We start from the raw sequence: 21366 nt of genomic DNA, 5'->3' as shown, positions 1-21366 counted from the left end.
TGCAGTCTTAAATTGAGATAATCAACATACAACATTATAATGGTTTCAGGTGTACAACATAGTGATTTGATTGTATATATATAGTGTAATGATCACAGTAAGTCTAGTTATAATTTTTTCTTGCATTGAAAAGTTTTAAGATCTGCTCTCATCAGTTTTCAAATATATAATACAGTATTAACTATAGTCACCATGCTATACATTACATCTTCATGACCTATTTGTTTTGTAACCAGTTGACCACTTTCACTCATTTCACTCACTCCTGCCTCTGGCATCTAACAGTGTGTTCTCTGTGAGTTTAGTGTTTTGGGAGTTTTTTGTTTCTTGATACTCTGCATGTAAGTGAGACCATACCATATTTGTCTCCTCTGACTTATTTCACTTAGCATAATGCCTTCAAGGTCTAGCCATTTGTCACAAATGTCAAGATTTCCTTCTTTTTTATGGCTGAATAATATTCGTGTGTATCCACTCATCCATCAGTGGACAGTTAGGTTGTTTCCATGTCTTGGCTGTTGTGAATAATGCAGTAAACATGGGGATGCATATGTCTTTTTAAGTTAGTGTTTTCATTTCCTTTGGCTAAATACTCAAGTGGATTGATGGATATTTTTAATGTTTTGAGGACCCTCCATACTGTTTTCCCATATTGGCTGCACCAGTTTACATTCCCACCAACAGTACACAAGGGTTTGCTTTTCTCCACAATCATCACATGTTTCATTTTGAGTTAATTTTTATGTAAAGTATGTGACTTAGGTCAAAGTTTATCTTTTTGCCTATAGATGGCTACTTGCTCTGGTACCATTTGGTGATGAAACTATCCTTTGATTGAATTGTGTCAAAAATCAGTTGGGCATATTTGTATGAGTCTATTTCTATTCTTACTGGTATATGTGTCTGTCCACCTCCAGTACTACATATATTGTCTTGATTATTACAGGGTGGTATACATATGAATGTCATAAAATCAGAGAGAGGGATTCCTACTTTTTCAAAATTATTTTAGCTATCGTAGTTCCTTTCAGCTATTGTAGTTCCTTTGTCTTTCCATATACATTTTATAATAATCTCAGTTTATTTAAAAAAAAGAATCTTGCTGGGATTTAGATAGGATCTGTGTTAAACCTGCATGTCAATTTGAGGGGAATTGCCATCTTTAATATGTTGACCCATCTTAATCTATGAGGATGGTATATCTCTCCATATATATAGATCTTCTTTGATTTAAAAAAAATTTTTTTTAACGTTTACTTATTATCAAGAGACAGAGTGTGAGCATGGGAGGGGCAGAGAGAGAGGGAGACACAGAATCCGAAGCAGGCTCCAGGCTCTGAGCTGTCAGCACAGAGCCCGACGTGGGGCTCGAACCCACAAATGGCGAGATCATGGCCTGAGCTGAAGTCAGATGCTCAACCGACTGAGCCACCCAGGCGCCCCCTTCTTTGATTTTTTTTTAAATCAACATTTTATGGTTTTCAACATACAAGTCCTGTACATGCTTCGTTAGATTTACACCTAAGTATTTCAAGTTTTGTTTTGAGCAATTGTGAGTGGTAGTGTACTTTTAGGTTTGGAGTGTATGTATAGTCTATTGCCAGTATATAGAAATAGATTGATTTGTGGATGTTTATCTTATATCCTGCAACTTTACTGAGATCATTTATTCTGGGAGAGGTGTTTTTGTAAGTTTGGGGGATTTTATACTTAAATAATCCTTTGTCATCTGCACATAGGGAGTTTTGTTTCCTCCTTTCTGATCTGTGTACCTCTAATTTCCTTTTCTTATTGCAGTGACTAGAACTTCCAACACTGTGTTGAATAAAAGTGGTGAGAATGGACATCTTTACTTTGTTCCTAATTTTGAAGGGAAAGGCATTCAGTGATTTGGGTTGTATGGTGTTGGGGCTGGCTGCTACTTCCTGCAGCAGAGTTAGTCTTATAGCCTCCCAGCAAATGACTGCAGCCACAATAATGTGATAGCCACTTGCTTTAGGTAATGAGTATGAGAAGTTTTGTGAGAAAAATCAAAACTGAGTATAAGTAGCTCACTTACAGTTTTTACTACATGGATCGGATTGTTGCCAGAATCCTATTGGCCTCGTTTTAGATATTTTGGAAGTTGTTGGCAGCTGGCACTTGGTTCATTTTTTTTAGATGCTGAGGTAATTTTTTAAAAAGTAATTTGGAATCCCATATCTTAAAATGTGAACCTTAGAGGGAAAACATTTTTTTTCTTCCAGGAATGCATTTTAGAATATACTCTGGATGTTTGATCAGTTCTTCCTGAATGCCCATTGGTTGAAGAGATACCGACCATGTAGGCAAATAACACTTTATTTCCACACTACTGAGTATGTTGGACTAAATCTAGGCCAGAAGCTGCCTGAATTTTATACCTGTGCTTGGTCACCTTTATATTATGACAGCCTTCTTGGGGAAGGGACACTCACCTTCAGTTACTGCTATGTAGCAAATACATTATTATCAGGAGAATCTTTGGTATATAGAGAGCTTTCAGTTCACCTCTACCTCTGTCCATGTGTCCTGGCTGCTAAGGGGAGAATCCTTTATTTCTTCTTGTGCCTTGGTCAGAGCATCTTGAGGGACCTGTCTACCATGAAAGATCACGTAGGTTTATACTAGGGGTTACCCACTTTTGTGCCTTCCAAACTGAAAGATCTTAGTAAAATGATTGTGTTCTGTGCTCAGGAAATTTCTAGTGGGAGTCTTCTATCTCATTTTCTAATTAAAAATTAAAGTATTATGCTGCCTTTGTTCTTATAACACAACTAATATATTTTTATTGGTTAAAACAGTAAAAGATACAAAGATGCATCTACATAATCCTTTTGGTCAGCAGTGAGTTAACATTTTGATGCATACCCCTTCTAAGTGGTTTAGATAGGTTTATACTATTTGTTTTGTAATTTTTATTTCACCATGAACATCTTTCTGTTATATAATTGGGTGCAGTGTTTATAACAATTGTGAAATATTTCATTTTAAACCAATCCTTTTTGGGCGTGTGTTCTTTTCCAATTTTTCACTATTACATATGGTCATGGAGTATAGGTTTTTATGGTTAAATATTTTGTGCATCCTTATGATTTTCTTTGGCTAAATTCCCAGAAGTAGAATTACTAAGTTTTCCAGAAAACTGCAAGGATATGGTGAATTTTTCCATCCTGAGGTGTGTTAAAAACATTGTGATCTTTTATTTTCAATTATGAGTTTGAGAGGTTTGTTTTTAAAAAGCGCTTTAATTTTGGCTTAAATTGATTAGTCTTATGCAACATATGGATGTGGGCCAGTTTTATCTGGAGATATTCCTTATCCTTCCCTACCTCATAGCTGTGCCTGTGAGTTCGCGTAGCATCATCATAACTCCAGAGTTTTTGCTTTAAGCATTTTGCATGCTCTTCATTCTATCTTATGTCGAGCATGTAGAGCTCAAGATTGCAACTTTAAATTCTCACTTTTTTGGGGAATTTCTTTTCAGATCATAAAACAGAAAATCGAAAACATGAAAGTAGACAGGACTAAACTGAAAAAGACACCTACTGAGGCTGTAAGTATCCAAAAGTATGGTCTTATTTTTTTCATTTTAGAAAAAGTTCTTGCAGACAGTTCACCATACTGACCTTCCAAATACATCATCATTTATATAAACAAAGTGCAATAAAACAGCAAGTTGTCTTGAAAAAGTCAAATTTGCTTTTGAACTTCCCTTGTTTAAAAAGGCAAATAAGCAAAAGAGAGGGAAATAAACCATTAAAAGACTCTTTATAGAGAATAAACTGAGGATTTATGGAGGGGAGGTGGGTGGGGGATGGGCTATAAATGTGTGATGGGCTTTAAGGAGGGCGATTGGCATGTTGAGCACTGGGTGTTATATGTAAGTAGTGAATCACTAAATTCTACTCCTGAAACCTATATTACACTGTATGATAACTAACTAGAATTTAAATAAAACTTTGGAAAAAAGTGAATAAGCTAGTCACCAGTGGAAAGTAAGCACTAAATTGTTGTAGCTGTATGTACCTGAAGTAGGCTCTCTGGCTGCTTTTCTTATGCACTGAAAGGCAGTATGGTATAATGGAAAGAGCAGGTGTGGATTCAAATTCTGTCTGTACTTGTGTGGTCTTTCTCAATTTTGTTTTCGAGAAAATTAAAGTAGTAACATGTTTCTTAACTAGATTTCTTGTGGGGCCAGTGGTGTAGCTTTTTTAAATCATGGATTCTTAATCATACAGTTTAGTTTAACCTGTATTAATCTGTGTGTTGGGTGACCATGTCCTAGCAGCAGAAATCCTAGCTTCAGTCCAGTATTCTATCAGCTGTCTTAAACTGCGTTTTGAGGTTAAGAAAGTATTGCCTTGTTACAACTCTCCTGTAGACCCCGTTGTTCAAGGAGCACAAGTTTTGGAATTAGACATGAGTTTGAATCTTACTAGTTTTTGTGGCTAAGCATTTATTTGCTCACCTGGTTTTCACAGTGGTAAAACAGGGTTGATAATTCTTCCCTCCTTGGTATGAGGCAGATGCTTAGCAAAGGATTTGGCACATAATCAGTTTATTTGCTAAATACAGGTCACTTGGTTTTTAAAAACTAACTACCTGGCAAGTATCACTATGGATATCGCTATTAACAGTTTGCTATATTTCTTCTAGTCTTTAAAAGATTATTGCATGGACATTCTCTGCCCTTTTTTGTTAAGTATTACACTGATGAGTGCGAGAAATGCTGTCTTCCCATACCCTCTCTAGCATTACAGATTATCTTTTAAATTTTTGTTAATAAGGGGGGAAAATATTACATGGTTATAATCTGCATGCCTTAATTAAATATATTTTCAAGTTTATTGACCTTATATTGGTTATCTGAACATGCTATACATTTTTGTGTTTGCCGTTGAAATGTCAGGTTGTTTCTTCTTGAATGCCGTACATAATGGGTATATTCACTTTCATAGCTGTTGCAGATACGTTTGATTTTGGTTTTGATGTGTTTTGGCATCTTGGATTTTTAAGTATATTTTTAATGTTTATTTTGAGTGAGAGTGCAAGGAGGAGAGGGACAAAGAGGGAGAAAGAATCCCAAGCAGGGTCCACACTGTCAGCAGAGAGCCTGATGTGGGACTCGAACCCATGAACCGCAAGACCATGACCTGAGCCAAAATCAAGTGTTAGATGCTCAACTGACTGAGTCACTCAGGCCCCCCCACTTTTAAATATATTTTTTAATGGGCATCTTGAATTTATGACATTTATGTACTCAAATTATTTTGGAAACTAAAGAGCAAATAGAAACCTTGTCTTAAGAAGTGACACAAATTAAAACAGTAACATCAGTGTAAGAAAATAACCTAGAAAAGGATCCTAGTATTCATGTGCATAAGAACGTAACATATGATAATTGTAGGAATTATTGGTTGTTAGGGAAAGGCAATATCAGTCAAGAAATGGTTTCAGGACAATTGTTTGACTTTTGAGGGGTGGGGACTATTATACTGAAATAAATTCTAGATAAAAGTCAAATATTTTTAAAAGAAATTCACATCTAGATTATAGGTGTAAAATATAGATGGATATTTACCTAGTCTTGGATGGAGATGTCCCTTCCAAGCATTAAAGCAAAGGAGAAAAAATAATGGAAGCATAAAGTAGTATATCCAAAGAAAAAGGCACATGACAAGCTGGGGGAAATATTTGTAACCCAGTATACAGTTGACCCTTGAGGAACCCGGTTTTGAACTGCATAGGTCTACTGATATGTGGACTTTTTCCAATAAATTCAGTACTGTAAATGTATATTTCTTATGGTTTTCTTAAAAATTACAGCACTTTATTTTTTCTAGCTTTATTGTAGGAATATAGTATATAATATACACACCAAAAGAAATATGTGTTAATTGTGTATGTTATCAGTAAGGCTTCTAGTCAACAGTAGGCTATTGGTAGTTAAGGTTTTGGGGAGTCAAAAGTTACCCGTGGATTTTCTACTGCATGGGGGTTTGTCAGCACCCTTAATTCCCATGTTGTTCAGTGAACTGTAGTTAATATCTTTAGTAGCTACATCAGTAGGAGAGATGAATATCCCAATGACAAAATGGGCATAGATCATTTCAGAAAAGAACAGATTCAGTAAACTTCTAGAATAATTTAACGTTGTAGATAATCAAAGAAATGCAAATTAAAATTTTTTTTTCTTTTATTACCTAATGGATTGTTAGGGATTTGTTCTTGGGGTGACACCTATATACAAATTTCTGGCTCACAACATTTGATAGCTACTAATTAATTACTTAGGACGAACTCCTGGAATTGGAATGTTTAGATCATAGACCATACATTTTTAAGGCTTAAAGATGCCTAGTTTCCTTGAGCAACATACTCAATTCTCTGTACTGTGGTTAATACTAGATACTATTTTTAAGAAGGACATTTATTTATTTGTGCATGCATGCATGCCATTTGATCCCTTTACCCATTTTCCTCTCCTGGCCACCTCTGGCAACCACCAGTCTATTGAGCTTGGGTTTTTATTTTGTTTTTTTGTTTTTTGAATTCTGTGTATAAGTGAGATCATAGGGTATTTGTATTTAACTTATTTCACTTAGCTTAATGCCCTCAGGGTCCATCCATGTTGTCACAAATGGCAAGATTCTGTTCTTTTTTATGGATGAATAGTATTCCACTGTATATGTATACTACATCTTCATCCATTCATTTAAGATGGACACTTAGATTGTTTCATATCTTGGCTATTGTAAATAATGTTGCAGTCAACCTGGGGCTGCATATATCCTTTCAAATTATTGTTTTATTTTCTTGAGATAAATACCCAGAAGTGGAACTGCTAGATCTTATGGTAGTTCTATTTTTAATTTTTTTGAGGAATCTTCACACTGTTTTCCATAGTGTCTGCACATGAAAGACATTTATTGATCACTTTGTATATTAGCAGCTGTGCAAAGGATTTTCCCCCTAGATTTGATATCTTTATTGGAGCAAATCAAAGTGAACCTTGGCAATTAGTACACAGCCATTGAATTGGCAAATGCTTTCTTTTGTATTGCCAGAAGGAAAATAATAATCAGTTTGTATTATTGCATTTATGCAGCAGGAACAAGATGGTAAAGATACACTTTTGTCCCTGGTGCATTCTGCAAACTATGGACCTTGATACAGCTGATAAAACAGAACATTGTGCTGACACATTACATTGATGCCATTAGGCTGGCTGAATCTTGTGAGCAGAAAACACAAGTACCTTAGATGCCTTAGGCATTTGTGTACCAGAGAGTGCCCTTTGAAGCTTGAGGGCCTCCCACATCAGGAAAGTTTCTAGGGGTCCCGAAGTCTGGGAAATGTCAAGATTTCCCTTCTAAAGTAGAGATAAATTGCTGCACCTTGTACCATGCACCATGAAGACAGAGGAACAACGTATGAGGTTCTCTTTGGATTTTGGAAACACCATGTATCAAATATGGGCTTGGTGTTTTGATTCATTTGCTGGATAACCACTAAAGTGATAGTGAGGTCTGGATCTAGAAAAGATTCTGCAAAAGGTTCAGGCTATGATGCAAGCTGCCCTACTATGCGGACATCTTGACCTAGTAGATCCAGATGTCTGATTTAGGTGTCAGCCAAAGATGCCTCTGGCAAGCCCTGATAGGGGAAGTGCAGCTAAGATTCCTAGAATTTGGCAATACTATTACCTGCCAACAAGTATTCTGACATTCAGAAAAGCAGTTTCAGGCTTGCTACTGGAACTTGATAAAAACTGAATGCCTGATTATGAGATACCAAGTGACTATAGTATTCAAATGTTCATCATGAATTGGGTGTGATCTAACCCACAAAATCATAAAATTGGTTCTGCATAGCTGCAGATTAGATTTGAAGTGGTATATTTGATACTAAACTTCAGTAGGTTCAGAAGGCACAAGTGAACTACATGAGTAGATGGTTTAGATTCCCATGTTATGTTTATCCTGCTTCATCACCTCTCCCTCAACCTATATGACTTCAAGGAGAGGAGAGAAAAGTGCAGGCCTGGTTTATGGAAGGATTTTATGCCAAGAATTTTACATGCCTTTAATCACCACAAAAATTTGAGGTAGCTCTTAATAACGCTTACTTCAGAGGGAGAAACCCCTGCTATTCCATGTTTGTTTTGGGTACTTAAGGTACCTCTAGTTTAAATCTCATGATGACATTGCTGGGTAAATAGGTGATGTTAGTTTATTTTGCAGAAGAGGATACGGAGATTCAGAGAGGTAGCTTACCAACTGTCTAATTCCAAAGCTCATACTCTTTGAAGTAGTATGCTGTGTCTCAATATTTAAACTCCTATTATGTGAAATAAGTGCTTTATGTATGTTGCAAACATTTGAGCTTCACATTACCAAGGTAGTTATTAAGTGTGTTTTCCTGGTAAGAAAACTGTGGCTGAGAGATTGGAGTAGCTCATGATCAAACAGCTTAGTAAACATCAAGCTAAGAACTGAACCCAGGTTTGTTTGGTTGCAAATCTAGGCCCATTTTCAGGATGCCATGCAAGTGTAGTCCTTTCCAGCTGCCATGCATAATAGACTTCTATGTCCCATTCCCTATCCTTCCTCCTCTGCTTTAAGAAACTTTACTATAAACTGTCAATCCACACCTTGTTACCTGACAAACAGGCCTTTCATCAGTTAAAGAGAGCAGGAATGTATGGCAATGGGAACCCCATAAGAATGAAGTCCCAGTGTTCAGAAGCTCTTGGCCCTCCTACAGTTAAGAGGATTTAATAGTTGTAGGAAAATATAGCCACCTTTAACTTCACCTTTAACTGTGAATTCACTAGGGCTTTTCAGTGTTCCTCTGATTTCAAGATTTCTTATCAGGTATTCTAGTTAATTTTCAGACTGTGGTACAGATTCCATTTTTTTTTTAATGTCTAGCTTGTTTCCTTTATTTCTATTGTACAAGTTTATCCAAGTTAAAAATGCACAGATGGGGACACCTAGGTGGCTCAGTCAGTTAAGCATCTGACTTGACTTCAGTTCAGGTCATGATCTCATGGTCTGTGAGTTTGAGCCTCGTGTCATGCTCTGTGCTGACAGCTCAGAGCCTGGAGCCTGCTTCAGATTCTGTCTTCCTTTCTCTCTGCCCCTCCCCCACTCATGCTCTGTATCTCTCTCTCAAAAAAAATAAACATTAAAAAAATGAAAATGAACAGATGGATGGTTTTATTATAAGATTTCCATTTAATCCCAAGTGATTGTCTGGCAAATTTCCAGTTTTCTAAATTGCTGAGTGTGTTGGCTTAAAGATTCCTTTACTCCAAAAAACCTTTTGTGAATACCTGTTTTTCTCAGCCTGCAGACTGCAGAGCCTTAATAGACAAACTCAAAGTTTGTAATGATGAGCAACTACTCTTGGAACTGCAGCAAATCAAAACATGGAACATTGGAAAGGTATGTGAACCCACACTCCCAAAAGGCAGGGCTCCCTGGACTAGTACATCATTTTGTATGTTCTGATATGGAAAGAGAAACCACAGTGAGGTAGCATCATTCATCAATTAGTATCTGATAAGCTGTATGTCTACAGTTATAAGCTGTATTATCTAAGCTGTATGTCTAGTATAGCTCTAGGTCAGTAGCTTTTAGCTTATGAATAGTTACCAAGGAAATTTTGAAAGAAAATGTGAAAGGAAAAGTTTGCTAGCTGAGGGTGAGGAACATTTACACGGGTGATGATAAAGAATCTCAACCACAGAATTCCTTTAGTTTGACTGACAGTATGAGTTTGAAATAGTTAAAAGAATCTTCTTTAGATAACTCTAAAAGTGAACATTTTTGATAAAATGGATTCTGGCAGGGAGAGTCATTGTTTTGTAGACCTCAGAAGGTAGCCAGAATTCTCCCTTTAAAGACCTAGTTAGGGTGTCTACTGGTGTTTGTACATAATGTACTTTGATGGATATAACAATGATCACAGGTTTATGTGGCTCAGAGTATGATCTTTGTCATATGGATTTCTGTACTGGTAGGGGGATTGAAGAGAAGCAAAGGTGGGAAGTGAACTTGTCTAGGTGTCCTGCTCAGCAATCCATTGTAGCAAAGTACCCAATAGTACTTCGACCTTATTCTTACATGTTCCTCTTTCTCTTCCTCTCTCCAGTGTGAGTTATATCACTGGGTGGATCTGTTGGACCGCTTTGATGGAATTCTGGCAGATGCTGGACAAACAGTGGAGAATATGTCATGGATGCTCGTGTGTGATAGGCCGGAGAGAGAACAACTAAAAATGCTTCTCTTGGCTGTGTTGAACTTCACTGCCTTGCTCATTGAGTACAGCTTTTCCCGGCATCTGTACAGTTCCATAGAGGTATGAGAGGTTCAAGCCTATGTGATCTGTTCTTAACTAGAATCGCTCATATCTAGAAATAAATTGCTATTTCTCTCTGATAATTCTTTCCTTTTCATTTTGGAGCTCTAGGGTTTTCAGTGTCAAAGACAATGATAAAATTGAGAATGTAATACATATATTGAAGTATTCCTGGGAATTTGTGGGAATTGATCTTTGTTCCACATTCATTATTAGAGCAGCCCCAAACCACTTAAACTATTGGAAATAGTTTGATTTCCTTGACACATTACTCATTGCCTAAGTGCCCTGTTGTTAGTGTTAATTTTTCTAATTCTTTGGTAAACAGAATTGAAAGGAAATGGTTTGGGAAAAGAAGTGGAATAACTGAACTAAAGTATAGCACCCAGAGTTTTAAGTGAGGAACAGATAAGCAGTCTGTTAAAGATAAAATACATTAGTTGCAAAAGGAAGACCATGGCCTTCAGGATTATCAGCAACCAGAAATACCTAGGTTTATTGCCATCTAAATGACATACTGATTTTAACACTGACTAGATGCTTAAATATATTGATAGACTTCGATTTTATTAAAAAATCAAAGCAGTCACTCTTGGGTTAATGTTGCATACACTATACTGTAACAGTCATAAGTGCCACCAGCTGTTGTTTTTTTGTTTTTGTTTAATTTTTTTTAATGTTTACTTTTGACAGAGAGAGAAAGACAGAGACAGAGACAGAGACAGAGACAGAGCATGAGCGGGGGAGGGGCAGAGAGAGAGGGAGACACAGAATCCGAAGCAGGCTCCAGGCTCTGAGCTGTCAGCACAGAGCCCGATGCAGGTCTCAAACCCACGAACTGCAAGATCATGACCTGAGCTGAAGTCAGACACTCAACCGACTGAGCCACCCAGGTGCCCCATCACCAGCTGTTGTTGATATCTTTAGCTTCCATATGGAGAACCCTACATTTTAATTCATTCTATATCTCAAAGAATACAGGAGCATAAAATTATCTTTCTTTCACAGTTCTTTTAGTCTAGCTGGAGACTTAATGTTCTTGAGTTCCACTATGTATTAAAATATCACATTTGTCTCTTTTGTAATTTCTTTTTCTTGTGGGGACACCTGTGCGGTTTTGAGCTGCTGCTCATGTGTTTTTGTTTTTGTTTTTGTTTTTGTTTTACTTTTATTGGACTTTGTGGCTTGCTGCCAGATTATAAGTTGCTTGGGAACAAGGTTGCATGTTGTAGGTGCGCAAATATTTATAAATTTTTTTGTATTGTTAAACTTCTTAATAGCTTTGTATATATTGACAAATCTATTACTACATTGGTATTTTAAGTTTTCAAGGCCTAGTGTGCCTAATACCATGAACTTGCCCTTTTTTGTTCCCTGTAGCATTTGACAACTTTATTGGCTTCCTCCGATATGCAAGTGGTGCTGGCAGTCCTTAATCTTCTGTATGTATTTAGCAAAAGATCAAACTATATCACACGCCTTGGATCTGACAAGAGAACCCCACTGCTAACCCGGCTGCAACACTTGGCAGAGGTGAGTCATGGGTAAAGAGTGGAAGGGCACAAAATTGGACCATATAGTTCCTTTCCACAGGTGTTTTTTGCATTGTCAAAATGGATAGTAATCCCTAAGTTTACTGGCCTAATTAAATGGAATTATGGGGGCCCCATTAGCGAAGTTCCCCCTAAACCTAAGAAGTATTCTCAATTGTTATGAAGTAATCGTGAGAGATTTCATGAATCTCTACTCACAAAGTAGAATCTCCCTTTTTTCAAAAATGACAACTTCGTTCTGGAAAGTTTAGAATCAGATTCTACTCACGAGGGAGGTATAGTGCAATGAAAGATCTGGATTGGAGTCTTGTCTTGTCCCTGCTTATTAGCTCTGATACCAGTTTTTTCATTTGGGAATTTAGTATATCTACCTTCAGAGTAGTTTCAGAATAAAATACAAGGTATTTTGCGCTGTGCTCAGTAATTGGCTTGTGATGGTAGTAATTGTAATTGAAGGCAAAAAGAACTCTCATGTAAAAGTTCAACTCCACCAAACTATTGTCCAATGTTTCTAGACACAAGGATGATACGTACTTAGGTTTGAAAGAGGTAGCCATTGCTAGAACGTTTTGTTAGAAGAAATTGGTAAGTCTGACTTTTTAAAAGCCAATTGAATGGTTAACTCAAATAATGTAACTCAAGTTTCAGGCTATTTTTAGGTACGTGATTCCTTAAAAATCATTTTTGTAGGATAGTGAATGCAACATGTATTGTGAAAATTCTAGGACATACAGAAAAGTGTAAAGAGAATATTAATCACCTGTATATAACTTACCCAGATGCAGCTTCCTTCAAAATTTGAGCATATTTTCTTACATTTGCAAATATGCATATAGAGACATGCAGCCTGTTTTCTTTAACATAAGTAATTTTCTGTTATTAAAAAAATGTAAAACAGTTCAACATTGGCTACCCAAATAACAGTAAAAGGGAAAAGAAGCCATATCTCAAGTAGATGATGCTTCAAAAGCATTTGATAAAATTCAGCACATTAATAAAAACTAATATAAACTCTTAGAAATAGGAAAACAAACTTTAAATTTATGAATCATCTACCAGAAGTCATAATGGGAAAGCTGAAGCATTTCCATTGAATTCTAAAGTCAGACAAGATGCTACCTACTACTTTTGCCACTGGAATTTGTAGTAGAGGTCCTAACAAATACAAGAGAAAAGAAAGAAATGAACGATACATACTAAAAGAGAAAACTTGTTACTATATGAAGGTGATAGGTTTGAGGCTTTTGGGTTTTTTGGGGAGATAGCATAAAATTACTAGAACTAACAAAAGTACAGTGAGACAACCAAGTCAACAGTCAGTGTATAGAAACAAATATCTCCTCTGTACAGTAGTAATAAACAACTAGATGATTAGAATAAAGACCTCATTCACAGGATCAACAAGTATAGTTAAACTGTATTGGGCAAAACCATACATTTAAGAGAAGATAATGTAGAAGGTTATATTGTGATATACTGGTAGGGAAGGAACTCTTAAAAACTTTAAAGTGTAAATCTTACTGTAAAAATTTGAATTTTATAATACAAAATTAAGACTTCCTTTTCAATGGAAAACATCATAATTCACTGCTATGCTAGCACTTAACTGGAGTGTAAATCAGCACACTGCTTCCTTGAATGAGAAAAACACTAGTTCACCTAAACAGTGCACCTACTGATGTGGCTAACAACATTCTGGTGCCAATTCATTTTGTCATGGACCAATCAATACCACATTCAAACAGTTGGTGGAATAACAGCTGGTCTGTGGACAATATTAAGCAGCACTGCCAAAGATAAAACTTAGTAGTGATAGATTGAGAAGTGTTTAGCCATGTTTTAAAACTGTCAAGGGACTGTCCCTGTAGTATATTTAAGGAACTCCTCCAAATTAACATGGATAAACAAAAGTATGGATAGATAATTCACAGAAAACTCAGCACATTAATGATGCTCCAGACTCATTAGTAATTAGAGAAATACAACTAAAGCAAGATACAGCCTTTTAAACTGTCAGATCAGCAAAAATTAGAAAACTGTGTAATGGTAAGTGCTAATAGGCATGTGAGGCTATAGGAACCCTTGACTGGTACTCCTGGTATATATCCCAAAGATATCACATTATTCCGTCAGGTAACATGTGGGAGAATATTGCATCATTGTGGCAGTAGATTGGATAAGCAAAATGGAGTTTATGCATATTGTGGACTGTGTAGCAGTTAGAAGCAGGGGACCAAATAATGCACGTAGCAACATCAGTAGCTTTTGAAAATAATGCTGAGTGAGAGGGAGTTAAAAATGTTTATTGGTAGTACCGTTTCTGAAACTTAAAGTTGTGCACCAAAAGCAACATACAGTTTTGAAAAAACAGAAATTAAAGGATATAGGAAGTGGTGAAAAGTGTTGTCTTTGGCAAGGAGAAAGTAATGTGTATGGGCAGTAATTGGATGGACAGGTGGTGTATATAAACAAGTAAAAGAAAATAAACCTAACCAGCAGTATTTAAGATCTGTTAGAACAAAACAACCCTTACTTACAGATTTAAAAAATGATCTAAATTTGTTAGCAAAGACAGATGATGCCATTTTTTGCATGAGAAGACTCAATATAGTAGAAGCCCTCTTAGATCAAATTAGGGTTAATAGTTGGTAGGTTAATTATTGTTAAAATGTTGTTAAAGCAGAACTTTTTTAAGTTTATTTATTTTGAGAGAAAACGTGCATGCACACGAGCAGGGGAGTGGCAGGAAAAGAGAGAATCCCAAGTGAGCTCTGCACCAGTAGCATGGTTTGTAAAGGAACTTGAATACAGAATTAGAAATTTCTATAATTTACCCCTGAATCTCTTTCCCCTAACTTGACACTATTTTTATATTTTTTTATTTTATTTTTTTTAATGTTTATTTATTTTTGAGAGACAGCACAAGCAGAGGGGGTGGGCAGAGAGACAGGTAGACACAGTGCAAAGTAGGCTTCAGGATCCGAGCTATCAGCACAGAGCCCAATGCAGGGCATAAACCCACAAACTGCAAGATCATGACCTGAAGTCAGACACTCAACTGAGTCACCCAGGCGCCCTGACACTACTTTTAGCATCTTGCCTTTTAGTCTTTGCCAAGTATTCAGATTAGTTTTTATTTTAAGAAGATAGTTCCTTTTTCAGTTTAAATCATTGTTTTATATGGTATTTTATTTATATAAATATTTTTTGAGAGAGAGCATGCACATGTGCATGAGTGGGGGAGGGGCACAAAAAGAGAGAGAATCTTAAGCAGGCTCCATACTCAGTGCAAAGCCCAACATGGGGTTCTGTCTCATGACTGTGAGATCATGACCTGAGCCAAAATCAAGAGTCACATGCTTAACTGACTGAGCCACCCAGGTGGCCTTGTATTTTTTTTTAAATGTTTATTTATTTTTGAGACAGAGCATGAACGGGAGAGGGTCAGAGAGAGAGGGAGACACAGAATTGGAAACAGGCTCCAGGCTCTGAGGTGTCAGCAGAGAGCCCGACGCGGGGCTCGAACTCACGGACTGTGAGATCATGACCTGAGCCGAAGTCGGACGCTTAACCAACTGAGCCACCCGGGCGCCCCTGATATTTTCACATCCTTCTATATTCAGGTTCCTTTAGAAACTAAAATCTTGACACCATTAATTGCTCTACAGACAGCTGACATAAATGAGTTTGAAGACCAACACCTGGCTTGGTACACTTACCAATAACTGGTGGGAGCAAAAGAGTGACTGCAGCAAGATTGCATTAGTCAATATATTTTACAGAAGGCATGGAGAATACAGTTAATCTGTCAAATTGGTTAAGTAGAGGCCCTGTTAATAGCATTTACTAGAAAGCAGAAGGCACAAAAATATCTAAGAAAATACTGATAAAGAATCAGGGTCAGTTGCTGTAACAGATAACAAAATATAAAGCCATAGTAGTTTTAATTTTTTTAATTGGCATAGAAATAGACATATCTGCAGAATAAAATAGTCAGCCTCATTTATAAAGAAAAGTACAGTTGGCTGTTTGAGGGAAAAATGTGTTGTAGGTCGTTTCTTCACCCTATTCACATAAATCCTAGAAACATATTTAGGAGTAAATATAGGCAACTCTTGAACATCTTTCATGAGGAAGGATTTCCTAAGTCAAGAAACCTATAAGCCCTTTTTTAAAGTTGACAGATTTTATGTGAAAGTATTAAAACTTGTGTGTAAGAATTAAAAGGCAGATGACTTCTTAAGCTGGGAAAAAATGTTTGTACTGTATACAACAAAGGAATAATGTTATAAAAATAGCATCTAGAGGGTGGGTGATGGGTATTGAGGAGGGCACCTTTTGGGATGAGCACTGGGTGTTGTATGGAAACCAATTTGTCAATAAATTTCAGAAAAAAAAATAAAAAAAAATATGAATCAGTAAAAAAAAATAAAAATAAAAATAGCATCTATAAATTATTAAAAATGTAGTAAGTAATCCAGTAGGAAAACATGCAAAAGTATATGAACATGTCTGTTCACAGAGGAATATTAAATATTTTTAAAGAATTGGTCAAGAAAACATGAAAAGTTTACACTAGGAATAATGGGGAAATGCATATTATGTGAGGTCATTTTTAACCACTAGATTGGCAATAGTATATAGTATTGACTAGGTTGTAGGGAAACAGTACTTACAGGTACATATAAACTATTGGTGTCAAAATGTCCTTTTGTAGGGCTTGGCCACATCTTTCATTTAAAAATGTATACATTTTTGGGGCGCCTGGGTGGCGCAGTCGGTTAAGCGTCCGACTTCAGCCAGGTCACGATCTCGCGGTCCGGGAGTTCGAGCCCCGCGTCAGGCTCTGGGCTGATGGCTCAGAGCCTGGAGCCTGTTTCCGATTCTGTGTCTCCCTCTCTCTCTGCCCCTCCCCAGTTCGTGCTCTGTCTCTCTCTGTCCCAAAAATAAATAAATGTTAAAAAAAATTTTTTTAATGTGTACATTTTAGGGGTGCCTGGGTGTCCCAGTTAGTTGAGCGTCCGACTCTTGATTTCAGCTCAGGTCATGATGCTAGGATTGTAGGATTGAGCTCTCTATTGGTCTCCACTCTGAGTGTGGAGCTTGCTTAAGATTCTCTGTCTCTCTCTCTAAGAAAATAAAAATGTATACATTTTATTTCATCCAATAGTTCTATTTTAAAGAAATGTTAGAAACATATTCAGATGTGTGCAAAAGTTATATTGAAGTATTCTTATTGCACCATTGTTTGAGAAAAATTTTTGAAATGTCATAATTAACATGGCATCAACCGATGTATGACACTAAAAAAGCTCCTCAATGAAAGGATCTCTTAGCAAGAAAACTTAGTTGAAGATCCCGTCTATGGTTTTTTAAAAGTCCAAAAGTAAAACTGTATTAGTAAAGTCCAGAAAGTTACATATCTAATTGTAAGCTCTGAAAGGGAATTGGGGGGAACGATGGTGGGTGAGTTTCACTTTTTATATTCTCTACTTTGAATGTTTTATAGCCATTGTGTATTATGTATTATTTTTATAATTGAGAATTTGTAATGACTTTGTAGATATATTTTTAATGGCTATTATATTCCATTGTGCTATAGTTGTTAACCTGACTTAGTACCTATTATATGTAATCCTCTTAATACTCTGAAGCTAGGAATTATCCTCATTTTACAGATGAAGAGTATGAGGTGTTAAGCAAGGTGAAGTGATTGCTTATAATTCCCACAACCAGGTGTTGATGGAACTGGGGTTTGAAACCTGATCTATTTGCTTATATGTGCCATCCCCTTTCCAAGAGCTATACTATGTTGAATGGTTTTCAGATTTCAAAACAAGCTTTACATTTAAAGATGGAAGAACATTCTAGTTAATTTGGTATTTTGTGTAGAGCCATAACACACCTACCAGAGTTAATATCTTGCCAGATATTAATTTAGAAAGTAAAAATTAAGATGTATACTGTACTCTTACATGGCACACATATGCAAAGTGTGGAAGTGTAGGATTTTCTTTTTTTCTTTTTTTTTTTTTTTTTTTTGCTGTTGTTTTTGGATAGTTCAGGATTATCAGGTTCATTTCTTCCCTTAGACCATTCTATTACCAGGAAGGATTGCTTAAATGATTGCTATTACAGTGTTCTCCCTGCCTCCTCACCTTATCCATGGGGGATATATTCCAAGACTCGCACTGGATGCCTGAAACTGCAGACAGTACTGACCCCATATATACTGTTTTTTTTTTTCCTGTACATACCTGTGATAAAGCTTAGTTTATAAATTAGGCACAGTAAGAGATTAACAATAACTAATAATAAAATAGAATAATTATAAGAATATACTATAGGGGCGCCTGGGTGGCGCAGTCGGTTAAGCGTCCGACTTCAGCCAGGTCACGATCTCGCGGTCCGTGAGTTCGAGCCCCGCGTCAGGCTCTGGGCTGATGGCTCAGAGCCTGGAGCCTGTTTCCGATTCTGTGTCTCCCTCTCTCTCTGCCCCTCCCCCATTCATGCTCTGTCTCTCTCTGTCCCAAAAATAAATAAACGTTGAAAAAAAAATTAAAAAAAAAAAGAATATACTATAATAAAAGTTACATGAATATGGTTTCTCTGAAAATAACTTACTGTACTGTATTCAGTCTTCATCTTGTCATGATATGAGATGATAAAATGCCTATGTGATGAGATGAAGTGAGGTGAATGACTAGGCAATGTGACATAGTCATCATAATGTAGCCTTAGGCTACTGTTGACTATCTGACAGTACCTCAGAAGAAGGATCATCTTTCAGATTGCTCTTGTCTGTGGGTACCAAAAACCATGGAGAATGAAACTGCAGATACTGGGGGACTGCTGTATGTTCTTTTGTGTTTTGGACTCCTTTTACCTTTGACAGATATGCTTCCTTTTTCCTCTGAATTGGGATAACATAGAGGCTGTAGATTGAAGGCTGATTTTTAAGTCCCAAACAATTCAGAATCTTGATGGGTGCAATACATTGCAGCTTTTGTTAATACATAGTGTGTGATGCTTTGTTATTACAAATAAGAGAATCTTGCAGGTTTTTGAGGGGTTAGACATAATATGCTAGGTGTTAAGTAATAATAACTATCATTACTTACACTCCCTATTAAAATTTTAAAACTTCATTTTTCTCAAATGTAAAATTCTTTAAAAATGTAACTTGTTGATATGGTTTGCTTTCTCCTACATCTTCCTTTTGAAATGTAACAGTTTTTATAACAGTGGTCTTCATAGACATTTTGGTTCATGTCTCTTCAGTTTTTAGACTGCTTTTTGAATCAATTCTTTTGTTATCCACGCCTGTGCAACAAATACATGTATTCACTTGCATGTGGTTAAGAACCTGGATTTAGAGGACCTAGAGCTCTTAACAGATCAAATTAATCTCAGTTTATGGATCTGTAAATTGGGGGTTATGATCATCTACCTCCTAGATTTCAGGTATAAACTAACAGGTCATGAAACATTTAGGTTTAATGCTGATCATGTTGCAAGTACGTAATGGAAGCTAATTTTGAAGATGGATGTCAGCACATAACTACATGATATTCCCTTTTATATTTGCTTTCTTTTAAGACCATATATACATTATTTTGCACAAACCTATACATACTGTCACACAGTTTTTTTGTGCATTCTTCTTTCTCTTGGGTCATCTTCCTACAGTCTTCCTACAATCCTGTATGTATTTTATCTTCATATTATATTGACACATTGGGGGTATTTTTTTTATATGAAATTTATTATCAAATTGGTTTCTATACAACACCCAGTGCTCATCCCAAAAGGTGCCCTCCTCAATACCTATCACCCACCCTCCCCTCCTCCCACCCCCCATCAACCCTCAGTTCTCAGTTTTTAAGAGTCTCTTATGCTTTGGCTCTCTCCCTCTCTAACCTCATAGAGGGTATTTTTAAGGGTACTTTTGTCATTGAATTACAAAGGCAGGACACTTTTGCATCTAAATTTTCTTATTTAATATTTTGTTAAAATTCGCTAAATCACTGTATAGCTATGTCATTCTTTTAAAGGTTACACAGTATTCCATAGTTTGTATGTTCTGTAATTTATACAACTATTTCCCTATTAATGCATACTCTTTTTTTTTCCTGTTAACAGTGATTGGTACATTAAGCAATCTTGTACTTTTACCCTTACTTACTGATAGTTTTGATTCTGTGAAAGAATCCCAGTAATAATCCGTGTTACTTTAATTGGCCCTTACTTTATGAGTAGTGAATTTGAGCATCTTTTTTGGGCTATTAGGATTTGCTCTTGTGAATTGTCTGTTCGTTTGCCTATTTTTTTCTTAGTTTAGTGTTTTTCTGCTATAAAAGCTCGTTGGAGATAATAGCCCTTTGTCATCTGTTAATTTTTTTCCAAATCTTCATGTTGTTTTGTTTATTGTGTTTATGTACATACTTGTTTTCAGAAATGGTTCAGAAAAAGTGTGGAATGGCTTTTAGGAAAAGTGTTGAATATCATGTTTTGGTCTTTATGAAAAATGACTGTGTATGTGGTATCTTTTCTCATGATAGGTTTTTAGTGACTCAGTTAATCCAATGTTGTGGGCCAGTTGTAAATATGAACAGTGGCTAGTAAATTGCAAATGTAGGGGAAGTTCTCCAAGAAGGCTTATTGAATTGTTAAAAGCCAGTTGGTTTGGTGAAGGTCTAGTACACTGGTTTTCAAACTTGACCATGTGGCAGAGTCACTTTATTAAAACATAGATTGGTCTCCGTCCCCTGCTCACACACCTTTACCTCTTTCCCCCTCCAGTTTTTGATTCAGTAGACCTAGGACAGGGCCCGGTAATGTGCATTGTTAACAAATTTCTAGGTGATACTAAGGCTGCTGATCCAGGGACCACACTTTGAAAACCACTGGTCTAGTCTGTCCTATTGTAAAGCTACAAAATCTTACTGAATTCTTACAGTTTCATCTCAAAGAACATCAAGCTTTTTCCTGATGTCTGAATACTTACTCTTTAGCAAATCCCATCTAGTGACGTGGTGTCAAATATGCCTTTATGGCATGGTTGATACAATAGTTATTTATTGGGTGTCTGCTTAATTGCTAGGATCATATGATAACACTATAGGATAGATGAGGATAATGACATTCAGAAGTTATATTATTTTCGGAAAAAGCCTATAGGCTCTTAGTCCCTGATAAAGTGTGAAATGCATTATTTGCTGTTACTGTCTTAGGTGTTTGGGGTTGTTATAGCATGGTTTTTATTCCAAACCTGGGTATCGGCCTGAGACCTGGCTCTTGAATCCACACCCAAACCTTCCAGTTGACACCATTCAAGAAGTATATAACCAGCCTGTCCTGGATAAAACATGTTCTGTTCTTTATAAAGGTCACGTAGTAGTTGAAAAACCAGGTATATGTGTATAAT

General features: G+C 36.5%; 1 protein-coding gene across 14 annotated transcripts in view; it reads left to right on the top strand.

Moving 5' to 3' along the window:
• Positions 1-21366, top strand: part of HUWE1 (HECT, UBA and WWE domain containing E3 ubiquitin protein ligase 1) — a 166300-nt gene that overhangs the window by 28229 nt on the left and 116705 nt on the right. For 13 of the 14 annotated variants that reach the window (XM_043570269.1, XM_043570276.1, XM_043570266.1 and 10 more), the window contains 4 exons: positions 3506-3574; positions 9372-9470; positions 10180-10386; positions 11767-11919. In XM_043570269.1, the coding sequence (XP_043426204.1) occupies positions 3530-3574; positions 9372-9470; positions 10180-10386; positions 11767-11919 (504 nt within the window). In that variant the 5' untranslated portion in view covers positions 3506-3529. The remainder of the gene's footprint in view (positions 1-3505; positions 3575-9371; positions 9471-10179; positions 10387-11766; positions 11920-21366) is intronic. The other variant, XM_043570279.1, reaches the window with a different exon arrangement.

The sequence above is a fragment of the Prionailurus bengalensis genome, chromosome X (genome assembly GCF_016509475.1).
Source record: "Prionailurus bengalensis isolate Pbe53 chromosome X, Fcat_Pben_1.1_paternal_pri, whole genome shotgun sequence".
Lineage (NCBI taxonomy): Eukaryota > Metazoa > Chordata > Mammalia > Carnivora > Felidae > Prionailurus > Prionailurus bengalensis.
Note: the sequence above shows the minus strand (reverse complement) of the source record. Positions and strands in the feature narration are given on the sequence as shown.